This window comes from Pogoniulus pusillus, chromosome 23 (assembly GCF_015220805.1).
Source record: "Pogoniulus pusillus isolate bPogPus1 chromosome 23, bPogPus1.pri, whole genome shotgun sequence".
In the NCBI taxonomy this organism is placed as follows: domain Eukaryota; kingdom Metazoa; phylum Chordata; class Aves; order Piciformes; family Lybiidae; genus Pogoniulus; species Pogoniulus pusillus.
Window position 1 is genome coordinate 7,390,457 of NC_087286.1, and position 26,998 is coordinate 7,417,454.

The 26,998-nt window shown below is 54.6% G+C and overlaps 2 protein-coding genes across 2 annotated transcripts; both read right to left on the reverse strand.

Moving 5' to 3' along the window:
* Positions 1 to 453: 453 nt before the first annotated feature.
* Positions 454 to 4,527, reverse strand: LOC135185607 (gastrula zinc finger protein XlCGF26.1-like). The gene is made up of 5 exons (XM_064162462.1): positions 4,212 to 4,527; positions 3,301 to 3,427; positions 3,112 to 3,210; positions 2,870 to 2,980; positions 454 to 2,608 (listed from the first exon to the last, which is right to left on the reverse strand). Exons 1-5 carry the CDS (start codon positions 4,227 to 4,229, stop codon positions 1,176 to 1,178), a joined length of 1,788 nt encoding a protein of 595 aa, XP_064018532.1. The 5' UTR covers positions 4,230 to 4,527; the 3' UTR covers positions 454 to 1,175.
* A 783-nt stretch (positions 4,528 to 5,310) lies between these two features.
* On the reverse strand, positions 5,311 to 22,360 carry LOC135185519 (zinc finger protein 850-like). Its single transcript, XM_064162275.1, has 12 exons — positions 22,285 to 22,360; positions 20,813 to 20,924; positions 20,298 to 20,423; positions 19,803 to 19,901; positions 19,548 to 19,694; positions 16,948 to 18,328; positions 16,252 to 16,267; positions 14,578 to 15,205; positions 8,888 to 9,037; positions 8,337 to 8,435; positions 8,096 to 8,206; positions 5,311 to 7,834 (listed from the first exon to the last, which is right to left on the reverse strand). Exons 2-12 carry the CDS (start codon positions 20,889 to 20,891, stop codon positions 6,078 to 6,080), a joined length of 4,593 nt encoding a protein of 1,530 aa, XP_064018345.1. The 5' UTR covers positions 20,892 to 20,924; positions 22,285 to 22,360; the 3' UTR covers positions 5,311 to 6,077.
* Positions 22,361 to 26,998: the final 4,638 nt, after the last annotated feature.

Here is a 26,998-nt window from a genome sequence, read left to right on the forward strand (position 1 = left end):
TTACGGAGGGCTCTGGCCGTGCCGGAGCGGTGCCTGGCGGGGGCATATGCCACGAATGGGCACGCACGGAGCGGCCGCATGCAGGAGCAGCTCGGAGCCAGTCGCTGTGCCACGCCAAGCGATCGTACCCACGTATGCACGAAGCAGGGGGCCCATCCTGCCGACCTCCCCGAGCCAGAACGGGTTGCACTCCCCGGAGACTAAAGGCTGCAGCTCTGCCTGCGCCATCCTTGCTGGCGCTGATCGCTGCCTCCACGCGGACGGAGCTGCTGGGGGCAGAGGCTGCGCTGCAGAGCCTCGGCTGCAAGAAGCGCCTTTCCCCTGCGCAGGGACAGGTGGGGAACCTGCCTGACGGAGCTGTGCTCAGGTGGTGGATCTCCTGCAGAAGGTGGCTGAGCTGCAGCAGATGGCACAAAGGCTGGGATTACAACGACCCCAGAACGAAGAAACATCTTAAACGAGCAGCAGCATTTCTTTTCATTTAGTGCTGAATAAGGCACAGGGAGGCATCACGCCTGGAGGTCCCATGGCCATCAGGCACACTTTTCACGGTTCTTTATGCACAAGCTTTTACGAAGTCACGCTTACCTAAGACAATTATTTCTCCCACTCATTACAGGTTCATGGTACAGGACTCATCAAAGTGTTTGGACACCTGCACCTGTGCACATAGTCTGGGGTCTTTCAAACTCCCTCCACCAGTGCCACTCTCTCGCCTTTAAGACTTATTTATGCTTAAGCTTACATACTAACCAAAGAAAACAGCACACGTGAGAAAAATCTATCCTACACTGTGTGGGGAATCTTTCTCCATACTCTGACACAGGAGACACAGGACACTGCATCCCCGGGTAGCCTCTGCTCTGCTCAGCAGGTGTTGCACAGCAACATTGTTCTGTGCTCCTAGCAGGACGCACAGGGAGGATTGGGAGGATTCTCCAGCATGGCAGCAGGAGAGTATCCTCTCCTTGGCATGCATGCTGCAGTGCACAATCACTCCTGGTGGGAGAAGACTTTGCTGAGCTCAGGGCAAGGGTAGAACCAATCCACTACTTGGGTGAGTTGTTTGGTTCGGGATGAAACTCTTGACACACTCGGGGCAGGCAGAGTCTCACTGATGTGGGTGTGACGATGGCTGACAAGTTGCAATTTTCACGCGAAGCTCTTGCCATGCTCTAGCAGGTGTAGGGCTTCTTTCTGGGGCGGTTGTGCTGGTGGGCCACCAGGCTGCGTTTGTCACTGAAGCTCTTGCCAGGCTCAGCATAAGCAAAGGGCTTCCCACCAGTGTGGAGGCGCCGGTGGGAGAACAGACTGCTTTTGTAGATGAATCTCTTGCCACACTCTGGGCAGGCAAAGGGCTTCTCACCGGTGTGGATGCGCTGGTGGCTGACCAAGTAGACTTTCTGGCTGAAGCATTTGCCACACTCGCTACAGGCAAAGGGCTTCTCACCACTGTGAATGCGCTGGTGGTTGACAAGGCTTCCTTTGTGGTTAAATCTTTTGCCACACTCAGTGCAGGTAAAGGGCTTCTCACCGGTGTGGATGCGTTGGTGATGGATCAGGTAGCCTTTCTGGTTGTATCTTTTGCCACACTCAGTACAGGCAAAGGGTTTCTCACCAGTGTGGATGCGCTGGTGGTTGACCAGGGTGATTTTGTGCCTGAAGCTCTTGCCACACTCAGTACAGGCAAAGGGCTTCTCACCACTGTGAATGCGCTGGTGGGTGACCAGGCTGATTTTGTGCTTGAAGCTCTTGCCACACTCAGTGCAAGCAAAGGGCTTCTCACCACTGTGAATGCAATGGTGTTTGACCAAGTTCCCTTTCAGGTTAAATGTCTTGCCACACTCCACGCAGGCAAAGGGCATCTTACCCGTGTGTGTGTGCTGGTGGGTGATAAGGCTGATTTTTTTGTTGAAGCTTTTGCCACACTCACTGCAGTCAAAGGGATTCTTGCTGGTGTGGATAACCTGATGACAGGCCAAGCCGCTTTTGTAAATGAATGACTTGCTGCATTCAGTACAGGCAAAGGGTTTCTCACCAGTGTGGAGGTGCTGGTGGCTTACTAGTTTAAATTTCTGGTTGAAGGACTTGCCACATTCAGGACAGGCAAAGGGCTTCTCACCAGTGTGGATGTGCTGGTGTCTTACTAGGTTAAATTTCTGTCTGAAGGACTTGCCACATTCAGGACAGGCAAAGGGCTTCTCACCAGTGTGGATGCGCTGGTGGCAGACCAGGCCGCTTTTGTGGTGGAACCTCTTGCCACAGTCGTTGCAGGCAAAGGGCCTCTCTCCAGTATGCATACGCTGGTGCTGAACCAGTTTGCTCTTTGCAGTGAAGCTCTTCCCACACTCACTGCAGGCAAACGAACCTTGGCCCACATGATCATTGGCATGCGTCTGCTGAGTGACAAAGACTGTGGCTGTGCCCGTGCCCATACTGCCGACAGAGGGAGAAATCTGCCCACCACTGGATGATGGAGCTGTCACCTTCTCCGGGCAAAGATCTGTGAGCTGTCGACTGTGGGAATCCTCTGAGGACAACATCCTCTGGCTCTCCTCCTCCTCTGCCACCGGAGCTGGCACCTCTTCCTTGGGCCTCCACTTGTCATCTGCCAATAAAATGGGAATTGTGTCCATAGATTTGTGGCTCCAAAGCCAGCACAGAAACCCCCTGAAGCTGTGCCCATCCCCTCACCACAACCCTGCTTCCTCACAGATGAGATATGACCATCAAGGGCTGGCCACAGAGAGCTGGTAGCTCTGGGTTGGGTGACCTGCTCCAGCTTCCGATGTGTCCAGTGAGGAGCCTTCCTTTGCTCCAAGCCCAGCAACCTGGGACGCTCACCACCTACTGTCTCTCAGATACTAACCTGCTTCATCACTGCAGCCAGGACCTGCTGGGTAACCAGATTCTTGTGGATGCACAACGGACAACACCTTTTCAGTTTCCACCCTCACAGTGACATCAGGAACAGCATCACCTGCATGCAGACAGCACAGGGTTACAGCAGGCAGCAGCAGGGCCCAAGCAGCCATGGACACGGGCAGCCAGCACACACCCTCCTGCACCAGCAGCCTGCAAACCGTTGTGCCCCACCCCGGCCTCACTCACTGTCAGTGGGCTGCTGGGACACCTTCTCCTCCTGGAAGCCAGGCTGCTGTCTACCAAACGCTTCACCCTCACTTCTCACCATGGGCTCTGCTTGGATGCCTGTGGGGGGAAAGGCACAGTCTGCATACCTCAACCTCCGCCACATCCCCCCAGCTGGCACCCAGGACCAGGAGTCAATCCTGTCTTTACCCAGGGATGTCAGGAGCTCATAGACGTCCAGCATAACGCTGCGGTAGAGCTCCTGCTGCTCCTCGGTGATGGCCTCCCACTCGGCACGGCTCAGGTAGACAGCCACGTCCTCGAAGGTCACTGGGACCTGCCACACAGCAATTGCAGCCTCTGTCACCCATGCTAAGAACCTCAGCCACGGGGGAGAAGAGGCTTGCAGGGGATTTGTTATCTAGGTTCCGTATCCAGCTGTGAGGAGAGGTCCAACAGGGTGAGATTTAGACCATCAACAGCAGCACAGGAGGCCAAGCACCCCCAGGGGGAGCAAGTCTGGATGTTCAGTGACATCACAGTGAGATGCTGCCCGCAGCTGGGCGCTATTCTGAGGCCAGACCCTGGTGACCCCACACCGGAGAGGGTAGGAGCAATGCAATTAAAGAACACTTCCGACTGGAAGGAAGCAGACCTCTCAGCAGCTTCCCAGTCCCCACTGGGCTCTCTACAGTAGTGCCCAATGTCTTTTGTACTGAGGGCCACACAACTGGAGGCAGGGCTCTAGATGCGGTCTGGATACGGCACAGTGGAGAGGGAGCTGCAAGGAGCAATTAGGCACAGCTCAGAGCCAGTGTCATGGAGCGGACAGCGTCACAAGGGGAACGGAGCAGAGGGCTGGCATGGGGCAACACCAGAGTGGAGTGGGCGACAGCAATACTGCGGAGGAGCCGGGCACACAAATACCAGCAAGGGGACCACCTTGGTAGGGGAACGAGGAGGGCAGCGGGAGCCATGGTGGCGGCTACCGAGAGCACACAGCAGGAACAGCCTCAGAAAGGCGGCGGTGGGACCGGAGGGGCACATCCACACACCCGGTGGCGAGAGCGCCTGCGCCACGCAGGGCCACTGTCAGCCAGCGGCCGGCGGCCGGCTCCTACCTCAGTTAGTCCTGCCATAGCGGATGGGGAGACCCAGGCGGGGGATCCCTGGTACCATCCAGCTCGCGGCCCGGAGCGCCCCGATTCCTTCCGGAGATCCTCGCTGCCCGCCGAGAGCTCACTGCTGCAGTACTGCAGCCCTCACTCGCGCTCGCCCTGCTCCCACTCCAGCGGGCATCGGTCCCCCCCGGGCACTGCTCTCGCCACCCAGCCCTGCGCGGTGCCTTACGCGGGCCCTCAGCGGACACTCCGCACCGCAGGGGACGCTCCGCGCTCAGGCCTCCCTCCCGCCCCCACGCAGCCGCTGCCGGCCCCAGCCACGCCCCTCCCGGCTGTGCGCCGCCAGCGCCGGACACAGCTCCGCCCAGCGCCGCTGGCTCCGCCCCGCTCGGCACCGCCCTCCCCGACACGGGACCTGCAGCGCCCACGCCATTGGCCGGCCACAGGCGGCGCTCTGGGGCGCTCTCTGCGCCCGCGGGCGCCAGCAGGGACCCTGAGCGCTGCCTCTGCAGCGCCTCCCGGCACCGCCAGCAGCCAGCCGGGTGCCGATGGCGCCTCTCGGCTATTTACGGCCGATCGCCTCCGGCCCTGTGCACACCGGACCTGCTGGAGGGCCGCCAGGCATTACGGAGGGCTCTGGCCGTGCCGGAGCGGTGCCTGGCGGGGGCATGTGGCAGGGATGGGCACGCACGGAGCGGCCGCATGCAGGAGCAGCTCGGAGCCAGCCGCTGTGCCACGCCAAGCGATCGTACCCACGTATGCACGAAGCAGGGGGCCCATCCTGCCGACCTCCCCGAGCCAGAACGGGTTGCACTCCCCGGAGACTAAAGGCTGCAGCTCTGCCTGCGGGGTCTGCGCCATCCTTGCTGGCGCTGATCGCTGCCTCCACGCGGACGGAGCTGCTCGGGGCAGAGGCTGCGCTGCAGAGCCTCGGCTGCAAGAAGCGCCTTTCCCCTGCGCAGGGACAGGTGGGGAACCTGCCTGACAGAGCTGTGCTCAGGTGGTGGATCTCCTGCAGAAGGTGGCTGAGCTGCAGCAGATGGCACAAAGGCTGGGATTACAACGACCCCAGAACGAAGAAACATCTTAAACAAGCAGCAGCATTTCTTTTCATTTAGTGCTGAATAAGGCACAGGGAGGCATCACGCCTGGAGGTCCCATGGCCATCAGGCACACTTTTCACGGTTCTTTATGCACAAGCTTTTACGAAGTCACGCTTACCTAAGACAATTATTTCTCCCACTCATTACTGGTTCATGGTACAGGACGCATCAAAGTGTTTGGACACCTGCACCTGTGCACATAGTCTGGGGTCTTTCAAACTCCCTCCACCAGTGCCACTCTCTCGCCTTTAAGACTTATTTATGCTTAAGCTTACATACTAACCAAAGAAAACAGCACATGTGAGAAAAAACTATCCTACACTGTGTGGGGAATCTTTCTCCATACTCTGACACAGGAGAGACAGAATGTTGGAGAATTTCTTGCCAACAGGACATGAAATGATAAACATGAGCAACCTGCGTCCTTGAGTCCATCTTGGGAGCTAAGATACCAGGCGCTGGATAGCACCCCCCACATGCAGCTGCAGGGGGTGGAGTGTAGGCTGCATGTGGGCAGAGTTAGCCAGCCCCAGAGGCTGACCCTCAGATTGTTATGGTATATTACCCTATCCATGCTTCACATGTAACCCTGTACCCTCTATATGTAACCAATCTTAGTGGAGCACGCCTCTTGCTAAAAAGCATATAAGTCTCTGCATCACGGAAATAAAAGAGACTATGACCATCTAACCATACTGGTGAACAGAGTCATTTTTCCCAGGTGCTCCACCGGCAACAGAACACTGCATCCCCAGGCAGAGTCTCACTGACTGATGTGGGTGCAATGATGGTTGACAAGTTGGAATTTTCGCATGAAGCTCTTGCCACAGTCTGAGCAGGTGTAGGGCTTCTCTCCAGTGTGGATGCGCTGGTGATATAGGAGGCTACTTTTGTGGTAGAAGCTCTTTTTACACTCAGGGCAGGCAAAAGGTTCTTCGCCAGTGTGCATGCGCTGGTGGTTGACCAGGCTGACTTTGTGGTAGAAGCTCTTGCCACACTCAGTGCAGGCAAAGGGCTTTTCACCATTGTGGATGCGCTGGTGGGAGATGAGGCTGACTTTGTGGTAGAAGCTCTTGCCACATTCAGTACATGTAAAGGGCTTCTTGCCGCTGTGGATGTTCTGGTGGGACACTAGGCTGACTTTGTGCTTGAAGCTCTTGCCACACTCAGAGCAGGTAAAGGTCTTCTCACTGGTGTGGATCCGCTGGTGTTTGACCAGGGTGCGTTTGTCATTGAAGCTCTTGCCACACTCAGTGCAGGCAAAAGGCTTCTCACCAGTGTGGACACGCAGGTGGTAGACCAGGCTGACTTTGTGATTGAAGCTCTTGCCACACTCATTGCAGGCAAAGGGCTTCTCGCCAGTGTGGATGTGCTGATGGTTGACCAGGCTGATTTTGTGGTTGAAGCTCTTGCCACACTCAGTACAGGCAAAGGGCTTTTCCCCAGTGTGGATGCGCTGGTGGGTGACCAAGTTGCTTTTCTGGTTGAACCTCTTGCCACACTCAGTGCAAGCAAAGGGCTCCTTGCCCATGTGGATGCACTGATGGGAGACAAGGCTGCCTTTATGGTTGAAGCTCTTATCACACTTGGTACAGGGAAAGGGCTTCCCACCATCGTGGATGCGCTGGTGAGAGACCAAGGTGCCTTTGTGGTTGAAGCACTTGCCACACTCAGTGCAGGCAAAGGGCTTCTCACCAGTGTGGATGCGATGGTGAGAGACCAGGCTACCTTTGTGGTTGAAGCACTTGCCACACTCGGTGCAGGCAAAAGGCTTTTCCCCAGTGTGGATGCGCTGGTGTAAGGCCAGGGTGCTTTTGTACATGAATGACTTGCTGCACTCGGCACAGGTGAAAAGCTCTTTGCCAGTGTGGATGTGCTGGTGAGTGACCAGGCTGAGTTTGTGTTTGAACCTCTTGCCACACTCAGTGCAGGCAAAAGGTTTCTCACCGGTGTGGATGCGCTGGTGGGAGATCAGGTTGCTTTTGTGGTTGTACCTTTTGCCACACTCGGTACAGGCAAAGGGCTCCTCACCAGTGTGGATGCGCTGGTGGGACACCAGGCTGCCTTTATGGTTGAACCTCTTGCCGCACTCTGTGCATACAAAGGGCTTCTCGCCGCTGTGGATGCGCTGGTGGGAGACCAAGCTGCTTTTCTGGCGGAAGCTCTTGCCACACTCTGGGCAGGCAAAGGGCTTCTCACTGGTGTGGGTGTTAGAGTGCCGTACCAGTTTGCTCTTCAGGGGGAAGTGCTTCCCACACTCGCTGCAGGCAAAGGGACCTTTGTCCATGTGGTCACTGGGAGGTGTCAGTTGTTTGACCATGGTGATTCCCTTTGTGCAGGCATAGATTGTCATCTGCCCACCGCTGGACACTGGAGCTGTCACCTTCTCCACGCAGAGACCCAGGGGCTCAGGCTGATGGGGTTGGTGGCTGAGGGAATCCCCTGACAACAATGTTCTCTGATTCTCCACCAGCTCTGCCACTGCTTCCGTCACCTCCTCCTTGTGCCTCTGCTCATCATCTGCCAAGAGAAGGGAACTGTGCACTTAGCTGTGCTTCCAGAGAATGTCTAGAGACCCTCATGGCTGTGTCTACCCCCTCCCCAAAGCCCTGCTCCCTCCCAGAAGATGGGAGCTGACCATCAAGAGCTAGCTACAGAGAGCTGGCAGCACTGGGTCTGGTGGACCTGCTCCAACTTGCTACACTTCCTGCAAGGAACCTTCCCTCACTCTGAGCCCAGCAAACTGGGACACTTGCCTCTCTTTGTTCCTCAAGTGCTCACCTGCTTTAACACTGTGGCTGGGACCTTCTGGGTCACCTGATCCTTTGGGACATCCAATGTTTGACAATTCTTCTGGTACCACCTTCACAATTACTTCAGGAATAGCATCACCTGCACACAGAGAGCGTGGTGCTGTGGTGGCCACAGGCAGTGCCAGAGAAGCTACAAGCGTTGGCACCCAGCACCCACCCTTCCTGCATCAGCATCCTGTAAAGTGTCTGATCTCCTCAGCCCCACTCACAGGCAGTGGGCTGCTGGGACACATCCTCGCGTGAGGAGCTGGGGTGGTGACCACCAAGCACCTTGTCCTTGATTCTCATCATGGGCTCTGCTTGAATGCCTGTGGGGGAAAAGACAAAACGTGTGCATCTGCTGGAAACTGGGAACGAGTTGGTGACAGCAGCTGCAGATGAGCTAGCGTGTGCCCAGGAATGGGCTTCCAAGGGCAGTGGCGCAGTAGCCATTTCTGGAGTAGCTGCCAAGCTGTGGTACTGAAGGACATGGTTTTGTGACACTGCTGGGTTAATGGTTGGACTCCATCATCCCAAAGGTCTCTTCCAACCTAACCAATTCTCCAATTCCATGATTCAAATATTTCATTTTCCCAGCACTAACATCCCCTAGAACTGGGAGCCATTATCCTAACCCTGCAGCCATTGGTCAAAACAAGCTGATGGGCCTTCCACACCACTACGAGGTTCTGATGAAGTCAAACATGGTGGAATCCCATCCTCAGCCTCCGCCACATCCCCCCAGCTGGCACCCAGGACCAGGAGTCGATCCTGTCTTTACCCAGGGATGTCAGGAGCTCATAGACGTCCAGCATGACGCTGCGGTAGAGCTCCTGCTGCTCCTCGGTGATGGCCTCCCACTCGGCACGGCTCAGGTAGACAGCCACGTCCTCGAAGGTCACTGGGACCTGCCACACAGCAATTGCAGCCTCTGTCACCCACAGGGAGAGCCTCAGCCATGGGGAAGAAGGGGCTTAAATGGGATTTATAATCCAGGTTCTATATCCAGCTATGAGAAGAATTCCAAAAGGGTGAGATTTAGACCATCAACAGCGGCACAGGAGGCCAAGCATCCTCAGGGGGAGCAATTCTGGATGTTCAGAGTGACATCACAGTGAGATGCTGCCTGCAGCTGGGCGCTATTCTGAGGCCAGCCCCTGGTTACCCCGGCATGGAGTGGGTAGGACCAAAGAGGGTGGAATAAGGCAATGGAATTAAGGAACGCTTAAGACTGGAAAGATGCAGGGCTCTTGGCAGCTTCCCAGTCTCCACTGGACTCTCTACAGTAGATCCCAATCTCTCTTGACCTGGGGAATCCAGAACTACACACAGGACTCCTGTGCTAGTTTGAAGCAAGCTGGAATGTTTTGGTAGAAGAACTAGATAACGGGCAGTGAAATGAAAAACAATTGTGTCTACTTCTCTCACAGTCACGCTGAGAACTCTGGGAAGAAGAAAGACTTTTTCTCCATTTTGTTTCTCTCTCTTGCTTTTGCCTTAGACCTGGTCACATCTCATTAACCCTGCTCCTACTAACCTTGCTCCCTAACCTCTTGGCTACACCTCTTTTCTTCCTGAGAACTGGGGTAAGGTTGAGAGGGCCGGGGGGAGGTGTTGGGGTGGTTTGAGAGCCCCTCCTGGGGACTCAGGTTTCTGGGAGGGAAGTTGTGCTTTTGTATTGTTTATCCTTTGTATATTTCTGTATATAATTGCATATAACTGTATATATATTGTAAATAGCTGCTTGTAAATTCTGCTAGCTGTAAATAAATTGCTTCATCTATATTCCCAGGGTCCGTCTGAGTTAGCTGGGGCAAATTCAAAAGTGTGGGGGGGCGGGGTAACCCCCAAACCATCACATTTTTTAATTGGCTTTCCCAACGTGGGGCTAGAGATTTCAGTGAGTGGAAATTAGCTCTGGGAATTAAGATGAAGCTAATCAAGCAGCTATTGTACTTGGTGGGGATTGCTGTGTGGCCTGTTTTCTGGTTTTTTGTGTACAACTGGATCAAAGATCAAATTGGTTATTTCTTGCTTCATGTAGTTTTTAAGAAGGCTAAAGTTAAGCTTTCAAACATGTTCTGGAGCTGGGGTGATTTTATTCTTGGTTATGCTGGTCTTAGTGTCACTGAGAATATTACTAGTGATATTACAAGAGTTTTTGTCAATAATGTTACAATCAATCGAGAGTCTGCTTTATCTACTGCTCTCATGAGGGTCATCCAGCCCCAAACTGAAATGCCAAATCCCTGCAAGGATTGCTACTCGAAACAGAGCATGGCATGGTTGCTGGGCATTATACTGGCTCTTGTAGTTTTAAATTTCATATTAATTTTGGCATTATTTGTGAAAAATTCAAAACCAGTTTCTGTAAGAGCTAGGAAAAATTCTGTGTCTCAGAAGCAGTCTCTTTCACAGCAAAACAAGGGAACACAGTTATCGGCTTCCCCCATGCCAGCCTCTCCACCCTCCTCTATAGGTTCTGGGAACACAGCCAGTGTTCCTGCCACTAACGTAAACAATGATAAGGATAACCAAAACAACGCCACAGAGTCTAGACAGGAATCGAACTTGGGACCTTTTGCACGGCAGGCAAGCACTCTACCCCAGAGCCACCATGACATTGCTAATGCTTTCTTCTCTATTCCCATAGCAAAGGAGTGCAGGCCTCAGTTTGCATTCACCTGGAGAGGAATCCAGTACCAGTTCAATCGTTTGCCTCAGGGGTGGAAACACAGCTCAACCATCTGTCACTCAGTCATCCACAATGCACTGGAGAAAGGTAAAGCTCCAGAGCACATCCAGTACATCGACGACATCATTGTGTGGGGCCAAACTGCTAAGGAAGTCTTCGAGAAAGGTAACAAAATCATTGACATTCTGTTGCAAGCAGGTTTTGCCATTAAGAGAGACAAGGTCAAAGGACCTGCCAGAGAAATTCAGTTTCTGGGAGTGCGGTGGCAGGATGGTCGCCGTTACATTCCTCAGGATGTGATTAACAAAGTCTCTACCATGGCAGTTCCCACCAGTAAGAAGGACACACTTTCTTTTCTTGGTGTGGTGGGATTTTGGAGACTACACATTCCTGGTTTCAGTCAGATTGTCAAACCTCTGCATGATGTGACTCGTAAGAGAAACAATTTCGAGTGGGGACCTGAACAACAAGCAGCCTTTGATCAGATCAAGCGAGAAGTAGTCCATGCAGTGGGCTTAGGACCTGTGAGATCTGGTCCGGACATTAAGAACATTCTGTACACGGCTGCCAGTGACAATGGTCCAACTTGGAGTCTTTGGCAGAGAGCTCCAAATGAGACACGTGGTCGTCCACTTGGTTTCTGGGGACGTTGTTACAGAGGTTCAGAGACAAATTACACTGCAACTGAGAAAGAGATTCTAGCAGCCTATGAAGGAGTGAAAGCAGCTTCTGAAGTGATTGGAACTGAGTCACAATTGCTTTTAGCTCCTAGACTGCCAGTTCTTAACTGGATGTTCAAGGGCAAAGGTTCATCACCACATCATGCCACAGATGCAACCTGGTCTAAATGGATGGCTTTGATAACCCAACGAGCACGAATGGGTAATCTTGACCGACCTGGTCTGGTGGAGGTGATCACCAACTGGCCGGAAGGCACAGACTGTTCCAAACCTCCAGAGGAGAAAATAACTCGTGCTGAGGAAGCGCCTCCCTATGGTGATCTCTCTGATCAGGAAAAGAACTATGCTTTGTTCACAGATGGTTCCTGTCGTCTTGTTGGGAACAAGCGAAGATGGAAGTCAGCGGTTTGGAGTCCAACCAGGAGAGTTACCGAAACGAAAGATGGAGAAGGAGAATCCAGTCAGTTCGCTGAGGTAAAAGCTGTTCAACTTGCTCTTGATGTGGCTGAACGTGAGAATTGGCCTATCCTTTACCTCTACACCGATTCGTGGATGGTAGCCAATGCTCTATGGGGTTGGCTAAAGGACTGGAAGAAGAATGGTTGGCAGAGGAAAGGAAAGCCTATTTGGTGTGCTGATCTATGGCAGGACATTGATGCACGGCTGGAGAAAACTCCAGTGAAGGTGCGGCACGTAGACGCACACATGCCTAAGAGCAGAGCCAATGAGGAGCATCAACACAACCAGAAGGCAGACCAAGCTGCTAAGATTGCTCAAGTTGATACCAACTCTGATCTTGACATTGACCTTGATTGGAAACACCGAGGTGAGCTGTTCTTAGCTCGGTGGGCCCATGACTCATCTGGACATCAAGGCAGAGATGGAACATACCGATGGGCTCGTGATAGGTCAATTGACTTGTCCATGGACGCTATCACCCAAGTCATCTATGACTGTGACATTTGTGCTGCTATTAAGCAGGCTAAGCGAATCAAGCCCTTATGGTATGGTGATAGATGGTCAAAGTACAAGTATGGTGAAGCCTGGCAGATTGACTACATCACTTTACCTCGATCTCGTTCTGGTAAGCAGTATGTGCTGACGATGGTAGAAGCCAGCACTGGATGGTTGGAAACCTATCCAGTTCCACATGCTACTGCACGTAACACCATTGTTGGTTTGGAGAGACAAATCTTGTGGAGACATGGAACTCCAGAGAGAATCGAGTCAGACAATGGTACTCATTTCAAGAACAATCTTGTGAAAAACTGGGCCAAAGAGCATGGTATTGAATGGATCTATCACATACCCTACTATGCACCAGCTTCAGGGAAGATTGAACGCTACAATGGTTTGCTGAAAACCACCCTAAAAGCCATGGGGGGTGGAACTCTGAAAAACTGGGACAAACATTTAGCACAAGCTACCTGGTTGGTAAATAGTAGAGGTTCAGTAAACAGAGCAGGACCTGCACAATCAGACTTGGTCCAAACAGTAGACGGTGATAAAGTTCCTGTTGTACGTGAGAAGAATCTGTTAGGGAAAACTGTTTGGGTATTTTCTCCTTCAGGCGAAGGGAAACCTGTCCGAGGGGTGGTTTCTGCTGAAGGTCCTGGTCATACCTACTGGGTAATGCAGGAGAATGGTGAAATCCAGTGTATTCCACAGAGAAATTTAACCTTAGCTGAGAGAGTTTAAATTCAAGCTGTTAGGAGTTTTCTGTTCTAGGTAACATCGGCGCCCAACACTGAGAGAATCTACGATAGAATCTACAGTATGTGAGCACGAACCCAATGTCACCTGGGAGTCCCTGTTCTGAGCTTTTGAATCACCTACATCTGATTGAAGTGTGAACTGAACTTGTATATATTGTTTTAGTGTAAATATTGGTTTAGATTAGATTGGATAATTCTCAGCGATACTCTGAGCGAAGTAGACAGGGGTGGATTGTGCTAGTTTGAAGCAAGCTGGAATGTTTTGGTAGAAGAACTAGATAACGGGCAGTGAAATGAAAAACAATTGTGTCTACTTCTCTCACAGTCACGCTGAGAACTCTGGGAAGAAGAAAGACTTTTTCTCCATTTTGTTTCTCTCTCTTGCTTTTGCCTTAGACCTGGTCACATCTCATTAACCCTGCTCCTACTAACCTTGCTCCCTAACCTCTTGGCTACACCTCTTTTCTTCCTGAGAACTGGGGTAAGGTTGAGAGGGCCGGGGGGAGGTGTTGGGGTGGTTTGAGAGCCCCTCCTGGGGACTCAGGTTTCTGGGAGGGAAGTTGTGCTTTTGTATTGTTTATCCTTTGTATATTTCTGTATATAATTGCATATAACTGTATATATTGTAAATAGCTGCTTGTAAATTCTGCTAGCTGTAAATAAATTGCTTCATCTATATTCCCAGGGTCCGTCTGAGTTAGCTGGGGCAAATTCAAAAGTGTGGGGGGGCGGGGTAACCCCCAAACCATCACAACTCCAGATGTGATCTGACTACGGCAGAGCAGAGGGGGAATTAGATGTAGCAGTTGGCCACAGTACATAGCCAATGTCACAGACGGACAACGTAAACAGGCGGAGCAGAGCAGAGGGCTGGCGAGGGGCAACAGAAGAGGGGAGCGGGCTAAAGCAACATTGTGGAGGGGCTGGAGTTAGAGATACTGGGACAGGGAGTAGTGTCATGAGGGAACGAGGAAGTCAGAGCGAGCCACGACGGCGGCTACTGAGTGAACACAGCAAGACCCACCCCAGCGACGCGTCAGAGGGGCGATGTCCCGGGGCGAGGAGGACTAGGCCGGCCGGTCCTCTATCAGCCAGGGCGCAGCTCCTACCTGCGCCTGCTCTGCCATGCCGGACGGAGAGGCCGTGGCAGGGGGGTCCTTGCTTCTCTCCGGAGCTCCTAGCTCCCCACCGGTAGAGATCCTTAGTCGTTCCGGTAAACCCCGATCATCACCGCGCTTTCCCTGCTCCCCTCCTGGAGGCATCGAGCCCCCCCGGGCACTGCTCTCGCCACCCAGCCCTGCGCGGTGCCTTACGCGGGCCCTTAACGGACACTCCGCACCGCAGGGGACGCTCCGCGCTCAGGCCTCCCTCCCGCCCCCACGCAGCCGCTGCCGGCCCCAGCCACGCCCCTCCCGGCTGTGCGCCGCCAGCGCCGGACACAGCTCCGCCCAGCGCCGCTGGCTCCGCCCCGCTCGGCACCGCCCTCCCCGACACGGGACCTGCAGCGCCCACGCCATTGGCCGGCCACAGGCGGCGCTCTGGGGCGCTCTCTGCGCCCGCGGGCGCCAGCAGGGACCCTGAGCGCTGCCTCTGCAGCGCCTCCCGGCACCGCCAGCAGCCAGCCGGGTGCCGATGGCGCCTCTCGGCTGTTTACGGCCGATCGCCTCCGGCCCTGTGCGCACCGGACCTGCTGGAGGGCCGCCAGGCATTACGGAGGGCTCTGGCCGTGCCGGAGCGGTGCCTGGCGGGGGCATGTGGCAGGGATGGGCACGCACGGAGCGGCCGCATGCAGGAGCAGCTCGGAGCCAGCCGCTGTGCCACGCCAAGCGATCGTACCCACGTATGCACGAAGCAGGGGGCCCATCCTGCCGACCTCCCCGAGCCAGAACGGGCTGCACTCCCCGGAGACTAAAGGCTGCAGCTCTGCCTGCGCCATCCTTGCTGGCGCTGATCGCTGCCTCCACGCGGACGGAGCTGCTCGGGGCAGAGGCTGCGCTGCGGAGCCTCGGCTGGATGAGGAGTTCAGTGCGTGGTTGCGCTTAAAGGGTTGAGATCAATGGCTTCATGTCCAAATGGAGACCTGCATTCAGTGCAGTCCCTCGGGTCAGTAGTGGGACCAGTGCTGTTCAACAGCTTCGTCAGTAACGTGGACAATGAGATCGAGGCACCCTTCACAAGCCTGCTGATGACAGCAAGCCGTGTGGTGCACTTTACACACTGGAGTGAAGGGATGGCATCCAGAGGGATCTGGATGGGCTGGAAAGGTGGGCCCATGCTAGCCTCATGATGATCAGCAAGGCCAAGGTCAAGGTCCTGCACCTGAGATGAGGCAATGACAGAAACAAATTCAGCCTGGGAAGTCTTGAAGGGGCACTGGGCCAGCCCAAGGCCCAGCTACAACTTGAGTGAATACATGTCCTAGGAAATTTATGCATCACTAAGTGGAGCAGTGATTGACCCCTTAATAGCATTAGCGAGCTGGGTACTCCCAATGTCCTCATTCACAAGGATGCAGGTGCCCCCCATATCCTCTCCTCTGTTGAAGGATGTGGGTGCCCCACTCCCATACCACTCACTACAAGGATGCTGATGCCCCCCTGCATTTTTACTGCTCCAGTTCCCCCCAGGGCTGGAAGTGGGCTGGGAAGTGAATGGCTGAGGGGCTTAGCTGTCATGCTGGGTACCAGCCTGGGTGCCAGAGTGAAGTGGAAGCACAGAATCCCCATTAAGGGGGGCCAAGGGTCCCACAGCTCCCACCTGAAACCTGCATCTCCCACAGTGAGGGGTGATGAGCCAAGGTGACCAGAAACAAAGCATAGCAGAAAAGGATTTTCTTAACCTTTTATTTCTTATCTTTTTATTACTTTCTACCTTAGAAAAGAAGCCGGAAGAGATCTATAAATACACATGGCCTCACTCACTGCATCCCAGGGCTTGTGGAGGGATGCTTGATGCTGACACATCCTCTAAGCCCTCCTTGGTCCTCAGGGGTAATGGCCCCCATGGTCCAGCCCTTGTAGTCCCTCAGAGCTCTGGATGGCAAAGAAGAGGTTACCACACCCTCATTCATTCTGGAGGGGAGATAGAACAGTTGGTTCACCCCATTTTACAGGTGAGGAAACTGAGGCAAGAACATGATGAGCATTACCTTGACTCAGAGAGGTGGCTAGGGATCCTCAGTGTCACCCAGGGCCTGTCACCTCCCTGACATTGCCAAAATTCATGTGGGGACAAGGAGAAATGACAGCTCCTGGCCTCAGAAGCATCTCTTTGGAGTCTCTTTGCACGAGACAAGGGGCAACTGGAGAGTTGCAGGGGGTTGAGGAGTGAATGGGCTATGGTGACAAGGAAAAGAAACTGCAGTGAGGGGACAGAAAACCCAAAAAGGGGACAGTCTGGAGCATGGGAATAGCCTGGTGCAAAGTGACAACAGTCTTCACATGGACTCACAATGACTCTTGTGGAGGGATTATGATGAAGCCCCACCATGACCTAGGGGTGTGAATGATGGCAGCATGAGGCCAGAGCACCAATGCTAGCCTGACACCAGAGCAGAGTAGCTCCTCTGGTACTGCTGCAAGCTCACAGCATCCTTGAGGACCCACCACAGCACCCACGAGAACCACCAGCTCCAATCTACCAGCAGCCCTGTAGCAGGTCCAAATCTCCACCAATCATCTGGTTCCTCCTCTCACCACTCCAGCCAAAGAGACATGCTGCTGGGTCACATCAGTGCCAACAACCCTCCTACTTGGCCAAGGCATCCAACTGCACTGGGAGCTGGGCACAGGACACAAGGAGTGGGTGCATAGGAAGGAAGGGAGGGAAGGACTCTTTGTCATGGTAACAGGAGAGGATCCTCTCCTTGGTGTGCACGCCATGGTGCACCGTCAGCTCCTTCTTGTGGCTGAAGACCTTGCCGCACTCGGTGCAGGGATAGACCCGCTTCACCGTGTGGGTGAGGTGGTGGGTCCGGAGGTTGCCCTTGTACTTGAAGCTCTTGCCACACTCGAGGCAGGTGAAGGGACGCTCGCCGGTGTGGATACGCTTGTGCTTCATCAGCGTGGTCTTCAGGTTGAAGGTCTTACCACACTCGGGGCAGGCAAAGGGCCGCTCACCGGTGTGGATGCGCTGGTGGGTGATGAGGGTACCTTTGCGGTTAAAGCTCTTGCCACATTCGGTGCAGCCAAAGGGCTTCTCGCCGGTGTGGATGCGCTGGTGCTTGATCAGCTCACCATTGTGGCTGAAGCACTTGCCACAGTCGCCGCAGGCAAAGGGCCGCTCGCCGGTGTGGATGCGCTGGTGCCGCGTCAGGTCACCGTTGCGGCTGAAGCTCTTGCCGCACTCCGAGCAGCCAAAGGGTCTGTCACCAATGTGGATCTTCTGGTGGAGGATGAAGGTCTTCTTGGCGCAGAAGCCCTTGCCGCACTCGGCGCAGATGAAGGGCCGTTCGCCGCGGTGGATCTTCTGGTGGGTAGTGAAGTTAGCCTTGCGGTTGAAGCTCTTGCCACACTCTGTGCAGGAGAAGGGCTTCTCGCCAGTGTGGATGCGCTGGTGCAGGATGGAGGTCTGCTTGGAGCAGAAGCTCTTGCCACAGACAGTGCACTCAAAGGGCTTCTCACCAGTATGGATGCGCTGGTGCCGCATTAAGTCACCCTTCTGGCTGAAGCTTTTGCCACACTCGCTGCAGGCAAAGGGCTTCTCCCCGGTGTGCACCCGCAAGTGGGTGACAAGGTTCCCCCGGTGCTGGAAGCTCTTCCCGCACTCGCTGCAGACAAAGGGACGCTCGGCAGCATGGCCACGGGGACACTGTGATGGCTCAGTGCTGCCTCTGACCATGGCGGTGCCCTTCCCACAGGCAGATAGGGCGTTCTGCCCAGTGCTGCCCATTGGTGCCACCGGAACCATCACCTTCTCCAGACAGAGTGCCTGGGACTCAGGTGCTGCCGGGCTGTGCTGGAGCTCAGCCATAGTGCCCTGCACCTGCCACACTGTCCACTGGCTGATGCGGGGTTGGGGGCTGAGAGGTTCCACAGAGGACACAGCCCCTTGGCTCTTCACCAGCTCTGCTGAGGGCAGGGTCACCTCTTCCTCCTCTGGTTCCTCCTTGGGCCACTGCTTGCTGTCACCATCTGCCAAGAGAGCCATGGGAGTCGTGCCATTAATTGCTGTGGCCCTAGCACCTGCCTGGAGACCCTCACAGCCACTCCCCTCCATACAGCTCCCCTCTCTCCCAGATCTCTGGCTCTGTACCACAGGTCTGGAGCAAGCCATCATGGCCAACCCAGAATGCTGAGCTGGACCATCCAAGACCATTTTATGCTTCAAAATGTTAAAAATAAAAAGCCCCCAACAAACCAGCAGTAAACCATTCAACTCCATTTCCTTGAGCCAACTAGTGGTTCTGAGCTATGGCACAGAAATATTCAACAGGGCTTTTACCACCAAAACCAGATACAAGCTCCAAAATGCACAGTTTGTAACTGCACTCCTCCTCCTCCCCATAAGGCAATGTCTACTACAAGCATAGCAGCAACAAGCTCATGGCTGGTTCCCCCTCCACTGTCCATAAGATACCCAGGTAGAGTTGCTGCCATGTTGAGTTGTCCACAGAAAAGAATTGTCTAGTGGAGAGTTATCCACTAACAAGAGCTGGCCCCAAAGAAGAATTGGCCAGTGAAGATTTGGCTACAAAGAGTAGACCATGAAAAGAGTTAGCCATCAGGAACTGGTCACAGAAAAAGTTGGTGATAGAAAGTGTTGGTCACAGAAAGCATTGACCAGAGAAAGACTTGGTCATAGAAGGAGGTGGCTACAGAGAGTTGGCCCATTCTGGCAGCACCAGGTATCCTGGCTCAGTGCCCTCAGTGATAAACACCAAAGGTCCCACGCTAAGTTCACTTCCAGTTAAGGAAAGTGGTTTCCTTCTCCACCTGTCTCCCAAAAGTCCCACAGACAGCATCTCACCGCCAGCTGCCCTATTCCCAGCAGAGGGCAGCACTGAGACATTCACCTCCGTTTGGGAGCCATTCCCGCACCTGTCCCATGTACCAGCTGTGGGTGAAGCTTTCTGCTTCCATCGGCTTCCAAACACCCATCCCAAGCCCTCCAGTGGCCACTGCCTTCCTGACCCACCACCTCTGGTGTTCCACAGGGAACCATGGGAACATTTTGCCTGAGCCTATCACCTCTGCAATCCATGTCTGGGCCATTTCAGGTACATGGGGCAGGATCCCACACTCTGGGCTGACCTGCTCTAACCCACCCCATGTCCAAGCAAGGAGCCTTTCCTCACTCTGCACCCAGTGATCTGGAGCACTCACTTCACCCCAGACCCACTACAGTTTTCACCTGCTCCACTGCAGTGGCTGGCACCTCCTGGGACACCCGATCCTCGGGGACACTCGATGTCTGATACCTCTTCCTCTGGTTCCACCTTCACAATGACCTCAGGATTGGAACCACCTGCACGCAGAGAGTGTGCTGCTATGGTGGGCACTAGCAGGGCCAGAGCAGTTGCAGATATTGGCAGCTAGCACCCACCTCTCCTGCACCCACAGCCTGCAAAACATTTGGTCCCCCCAGCTGTGTCCCAGCCCCACTCACAGGCAGTGGGCTGCCGAGACACATCCTCCTGCTGGGAGCTGGGGCAGTGAGCACCAAATGCCTCATCCTCGCTTTTCACCATGGGCTCCACTTTGATGTCTGTGAAGGCAAAGGCACAGTCTGTGTGTCCAGCTTGGGGAAGATCTACAGAGAGATCTCGCCAGGTTTCAGCTTTGGGCCTCTCATTCCCAGTTGCCCCAGAGGAAGTTTAGGTTGGATGTGAGGAACAATTTTGCCTCCTCAAGAGCTGTCAAGGCAACACCAGGCAGTTGTTGTCAGGTAGTTGTGAGGCTACCCAGGGCAGTGGTGGAGTCCCTGTTTCAAAGCCGTGGAGATGTGGTGCCCTGGCAGTGCTGGGTTCATGGTGAGACTCAATGATCCCACAGGTCTCTTCCAACCCAAACCGCTCAGATCAGCCTGCGTGGAGCAGGAACTACATTCTGGGGGAGTGCCAGGTCTCTCCAAGCTCCCAGCCCCATCCCTGCGGTCACTCACCAGCCCTGGAGATGCTGGAAATGGTGGCAGGCTCAGTCCCCAGGCCCTGGGGACACCCAGCACAGGACTCATCCTCCGGCTCCATTTTCACCACGATCTCACACTTGATGCCATCCCAGCCCTTTCCTGAGGGAGACAAAGCTGCTCTGGGGTTCCTGGGCAGCACAGGTGGCCTGGCATCACACTGGCAAATGCAAGCTGTGCCACCGCAGGCACCACACTGCCTGTGCTGGGCATGGGGGCATGAACCCTCCCCTGTGGGCACTACAGGGGTGAAGCAGAGGCCGAAGGCACAGATGTGCACCCACTAACTGCAGCAGCTGCCTGTCCCTCCCAACAAGGACCCTCACGCAACCAAAATCACTGCAGTGCCCACTGCTGGCCACAGCACTCCCCACCCCAATGCCTGTGGGACATCCTGGGCTCCTGGAGGCCCCAAGGCCTGGCTGGAGGGGATGGGCTGCAAAGTACCTTCAGAGCCAGGTCAACCAGGTCCCTGCTTCTGGCAACCTCACCTGTGCCATGGGTGCCAGGCATCCCACAGAACCTCATGTCCAGCAGATTCTTCCTAGATGGCTTCTCCTCCTGCTCCATCCTCAGGGGTCCAGAGACTTCCTCCAGAAGAACCTGCCCAAGGGATGAGAATGTCTCCTTCCAGCCTGTCCTTGAAGTGGGAAGCACCTGTTGGCATTTGGGTGCCCCAAATGATGCCAACTTCTAGGCTTCACACTCCAGTGTAGCCTGGCTGCGCCAATTCTGGCCTCTCCATCCCTTCCCCAGATTTCAGTCACCCCACATCTGCTCCAGAAAGCTCCTCAACAAGGCTGAGTAGGATGCTGCATGGGCAGCATGGTGCAGGAAGGTACAGGATGGATGCCAGGGCACCACATTATCACCCAAATCACCACCCCAGCCACTTCTTCCAGCCTGGCAGCTATAGTGGCTGGGGCAGGAGTGAAACACAGCATCAGAGTGATGAAGAAACTCTGAGAGACAGAGTCAGAGCAAAAATGGTGCAGAAGAGGGCTGCTGGTGTCCAGGGAGCCATGCTAGGAAGTGGAGATGGAGGAAGGATGCACTTCTCCTCGTTTTCCTGTCTTGCATGCTCCCAGGACAGCCTCCTTAGCTGGACAGGGTTGTGCCCAGGAACCCCTGCCAGCAGCTAGGAGGGCACAGGAACGGGTGTGGAGGGTGCTCGGAAACAGAGTGCTGAGGTTTGGGTGACTTGCTTTTGGGGATGGGATCTCTCCTTGGGCTCCATCCTGCTCCTGAGTGCCCCCTGGCCAAGGAATTTTGGGTGAGCTTGGGCAAGAGCTCACACTCTGCAACCACGAATTCCTTAACTCTCTCCAACCTGTCGCTGTGGGAAGACCACCTCTGGCATCCTGCAGCCATCACTGTGCCTGTGGCACTCCTGTGGCCATGCGCCCTGTGGCCATGCCTTTGTCCATGGCATCCCCGCACCCATCCCTGGGCTCCGGGGGGTGTCTGGAAATGGCACCCTGCACCTTGAGCCCCCAGAATCAGCCCAGCTACTGGGATCGATGAAGCCAGGGCTCTTTTTTTTTGGGGGGGGAGGTCGGGGTCGGAGGGGTCTGGGAGTGCTCGGTCCTGAGAGGGGTCCCCCAGACACCGGCGCCTTCCGCAGCCCCCGGGACACGGGGAAGGGGAGCGGCGGAGCGGTGGGGGCCTGGCATACTCAGCCCCGGTGTTCCCATCCGCGTCTCTGCCCCGCTGTCTCCCACCGTGCCCCCGCTCCCGGTGTTCCCCCGCAGTGACACGTTCCCCCCGCCTATCCCAGCAGCCCTCGCCTATTTCGCTGCTTCTCCTCTCGGTGCCCTCCGCTTCTCCCCGTGCCTCGCCTTCCCGGCGGTGCCCACCCGCTCTGTGTCCCCATCCCGGTGCCACATCTCCTCCTGCCCCGGTGCCCTCCATCCCCGGGCGGCCTCGGTGTCGCCCCCACACCTCCCCGCGTCTCCGCTCTCACCGGGCGCTCCGCGGGACGCTGCTCGCCCAGCCCCGCCGATGGCCGAGGGAGCGCACCGGGTCCGGGCAGACAAAGGGGCCCCGCCCCGCTGCCTACCGGGAGCTGTAGTCCGGTTCCGCCCCCACGCCGAGCTCGGTCCCACAGTCTCGTCCCACGGTCCGGTCGCCTTCGGCCCGGCGGCCGGAGGCGGGGATGGACAAGCCGCTCTTACTGAGTGCGCGGAGAGAGCGGGGACACCGGGAGGCGATGGGCACACACCGAGACAGCCCCGGAGAGGGTGGAGAGTTTGAGAAACTGGAGCGAGCAGGGGCACAGGGGCTGGCAGGGCGGGCACCGGGGAAGCAGCGCAGCCCCGGAGGAGACCCCGGGCTTGGGCACAGCCCCTCCGTGATGCAGCTTTGGTTTTGACCAGGACGGAGCTGTTTTTCCTCGGAGATGGTATCCCAAAAGCAGGTCCATCAACTGTATGCAGACACCATGAGCACCCCCGAGGGGAGAGACTGAGCTGTGGAGGTGCTGAGGGGGTGAAATATTGAGGTAGTGAGATGTGGAGGTGCTGAGATCCCAAAGTACCGAGATACTGTGGTGCTGAGGTACTGGCATACTGGGGAACCGAGGTGTGGGGATGCTGGAGCGTGGGTGTATTGAGGTGTTGAGATACTGAGGTCTGGGGACACTGAACTGCTGAGATATTTGGGTACCGGGACACTGAAATACTGAGGAGCTGAGGGCTTGAGATACTGAGATGTGGAGATTCGAAAGGATGGATATACCACTGAGCTCAGAGGCATGGATATACTGAGGTGTTGAGATACTGAGGAACTGATACAGAGATACTGAGGTGTAGAGATACTAAGGTATGGAGGTAGTGAGGTGTTAAGGTACTAGATATGCAGGTGCTGGGGCATTGAGATACTGAAGAATTGAGATCCTGAGATCTGGAGATACTGAGTGGCCAGGGTTTGGCTAGGATTAAGATTTTAGTTGGCTTGGTTTGTTTTATTTTGTGTTGTTTTGGTTGTTTGGGGTTTTTTTTCCCCTTCACAAGAAGCTGGAAGACAGGCAGCTGACCCAGCCAGTGGGCATTTGATAACTTAGTGCCATCGTGGCTGTTGGCTGGGGCAAGGAAGGGTGCTTTAAGCTTGTGGTGGTGAAGTGGCAACATCACAGGTGGGGAGACAGGGCCTGGCAGATGTGAAGTACTGTTAGATTAAACTCTTTTTATCTCAACCCACAGGCGTCTGCTGCTTTTCCTCCCAATTCTCCTTATTCCCCCGGAGGGGTGGAGGGGTGGGGAAGTCTTGTGAGTGGCTGCTTGGGGCTTGGCTGTCAGCCAGACAGAAACCACCATCCTGAGGACTCGAGATATCAGGTTACTGAGAAATTGAGATACTGAGGTCTGGGGATACCAAGACAGTGAGAACAAGGAGAGGCTGAGGGAGCTGGGACTCTTCAGCTTGGGTAAGAGGAGACTGAGAGGTGACTTGGTTAATGTTTATAAAGACGTAAAGGGTGAGTGCCAGGAGGCTGGAGCCAGGCTCTGCTGGGTGATGCCCAGTGACAGCACAAGGGGCAATGGATGGAAGTTGAAGCATAGGAAGTTTCATGTAAACATAAGGGGCAAATTTTTCACTGTGAGTGTGACAGTAGAGTGGCACAGGCTGCCCAGGGAGGTTGTGGAGTCTCCCTCTCTGGAGATATTCAAGATCTGCCTGGATGTGTTCCTGTGTGATCTGCTCTAGGTGATCTCGCTCTGCAGAGGGGTTGGACTGGATGATCTTTGGAGGTCCCTTCCAGCCCCTACATTATGTGAATTGAGATACTGAGGTCTGGAGCTACTGCTATATTGAGACCCTGAGGTATTGAGGTACTGGGACATTGAGTTACTGCAGTATTGAGGGCTTGGTGCACTGTAGCATTAAAATAGTGAGGTATTGATTGAACTGAGATACTGGGGCATTGAAATATTGAAGTATTAAGATACTGAGGCATTGAGATCTCTACTGCAGCATTGAGACATCGAGGTATTGAGGAGTTGGGGTACTGAGGTATTGAGATACTGAGTTTATTCTGGTTCTGCACTGATGGGAGTGAGAAATTGCAAACCAACCCCTGTGAGCTGATGTCCCCAGCAGCGGGGACATCACTGCACCTCACAGCAGCCTTGTACACCTGCTCCATCCACCACCTCACTCCAACAAAGACGCTGGAATTCTCCTCCTGGAGGGGTGGGGATCAACATTGTTTTGTCTTAGTATTGAAGTGCACAGAGGTTCTGGAGGGGACACCTCCATGGTTTGATCCTTAGCCCAGTCTGTCTGTGGTGTGTGTCAAGAAGCCAGAAGAAGGTATCAGCTGGAAAGGTTGACAGAATTTGACTGTCTTTAGATCCTGCTTTTAATCCCTGTGTCTTGTTTTTGGTTATTTTAACCTCTGAGGTGATCCCATCATTAGAGCTCTCCCAGTCTGGTTATCCTAATTTCAGACCAGTTCATTATAGGCTTATTCAGGCCAAAAGTTGTTAACTCCACATGACACCACTGGTAGCCCAAACAGGGCATTGATTTGGGTTCTGTACAGGACTGGTATGAGAAAAGGGCTGATAGTATCTTGATGGTTTCAGTTGTTGCTGGAAATCAAGGACATTCCTAGCTTCCCACTGCTGTGCACATGCCCCTGCAGCTGGGGGAGTGAGGAGCCTGAGCTGGCCAGTGGAAGCTTCCACCTCACACAGTGTCACCTCGTACTTGGGGTGTGGATGAGGTGAGCTGGAGGCTACAGTTCTCCAGGATCACAGCTTCAGGATCTTCTCTGCTCCAGGATTGTGGCTTTGGGATTTGCTCTGCTGCAAAACTTGTTTTGCTCCAGGATCACAGTTTTGGCATCTGCTCTGCTCCAGGATTGCAGCTCCACAATCTTCTCTGCTCCAGGATCACAGCTTCAGGATCTTCTCTGCTCTGCTTTGGAATCTGCTCTGCTCAAGGATATTCTCTGTTCTGGTATTATGGCTTCAGGATCTGCTCGGGTCTAGGACTGCAGCTTCAAAAATCTTCTCAGCTCCAGGATCACAGCTTTGGCATCTGCTCTACTCTAGGATCTGCTCTATTCTGGGATCTACTCTTCCCTGAGACCAAGGTTTCAGGATCTGCCCTGCTATTGCAGCTCCAGGATTATGGCTCCAGGATCCATTCAGCTCCAGGATCACTCAGTCAGCAGAGGGTGAGCAACTTCCCTGGCACCACATGCCTGTAGAGTCCATTATTATCATCACTATTGTTTTAATTGCTCTTTCTCTCGGTCACTAAACTGTTCTTAACCCACAAGTTCTCCCACTTTTATCCTCCTCCCATCCACAACAGCCCCCTCTGAACCCCCCAGCATCCCTTTCTGAATGCCCACCTGCCCGTTTTTACTCTCTGACAGCCCTTTCTGAGGCCCAGTGTGCAGCTCAGCAGGTTCAAACAACAGCTTGGCCTGGATATCGTTAACCTGACTTGGTCCCCCCTTGTCCATCATCGCAGTTTAGCTGTTGCTGTTTAAGATGTTGTTTTATGACATCATTTATGGGCTCTGGAAGCTGTGCCAGGTGCTCTGGGAGCTGTGTCATGTGTCTCCTCACCTGCTGCACCTTGTCCCTGTGCTGCTGCTCCTTGTCCCTGGGCGGGGGATCCAGGCTCTGGTTCTGCTGTACTACGTGACACTGCTGTGTGGTACGGCGAAGCTCTGGCTGGAAGGTCTGGTCTGGTATTTGCCCTCAGCCCTGTTGTCACCTCTGTGTGTTGGGAGCCATTTGTGGGAAACCACCAGTAGCTACATCCTGTCCCTGCTGTCCTTGGGAAGCCAGCCCATGGGGCAGACACCATCCTCCACCTCTCCCAGCCTTTCCCGGCGAGTTACAACTGCTCTCAGGGAGCGTGAGTATTCCTGGGATGTTGGAACTGGTGTGGTGCTGCTGCTTGGGACTGGCACGGTGCTGGCTGCTGTTCAGCTCTGGCTCAGGTTCAAACAACGATGGAAGAGAGCTGGGGATGGAGAGGCTGGAGGCATTGCAGCTGCTCCAGCTTCTGAGTCTCCAGCCCCTGTGACAGACACTGCAGCTAATTCAATATCAGTTACTCCAACTCCAGCAACAGGCACCACTGTTATGCCAACTACAGCAACAGACACTGTGGTTACTCCAGCTCCAGTTACTCCAACCCCAGTGACAGGCACCATGGTTACTGCATCCCCAGCAACAGACACTGTGGTTACTCCAACTCCAGTTACTCCAACCTCAGTGACAGGCACCATGGTTACTGCATCTCCAGCAACAGACACTGTGGTTACTCCAAAGCTTGCAACAAGCACTCTGGCTACTCCAGCCCCTGTGGCTTTGACTCCTGTGATGGACTCTGTGGTTAACCTAGTCCTGGTCACTCCAGCCCCAGTGACAGGTACTATGACTACTCCTGCCCTGATTACTCCAACCCCCATGGCAGGCACTGCAGCCGAGCCAGAGAAAGAACCCACACCAGTATCAGTTGTCCCTGCACAGAAGAAGAAACGGACACGGAGGTCAGGACGCATGGGAAGAGGTAAAGAAACCCCTGGTAAGGAGAAGGAGGAGGTGGGAGGTCACCTGGGCAAGTGGGCCACTATGGAGCAGGCTGTCCAGCTCCTGCGGGAGCTGGCTGTACAGGAGCTGGTTTGTGGCAACTCAACTGGTGCACAATTG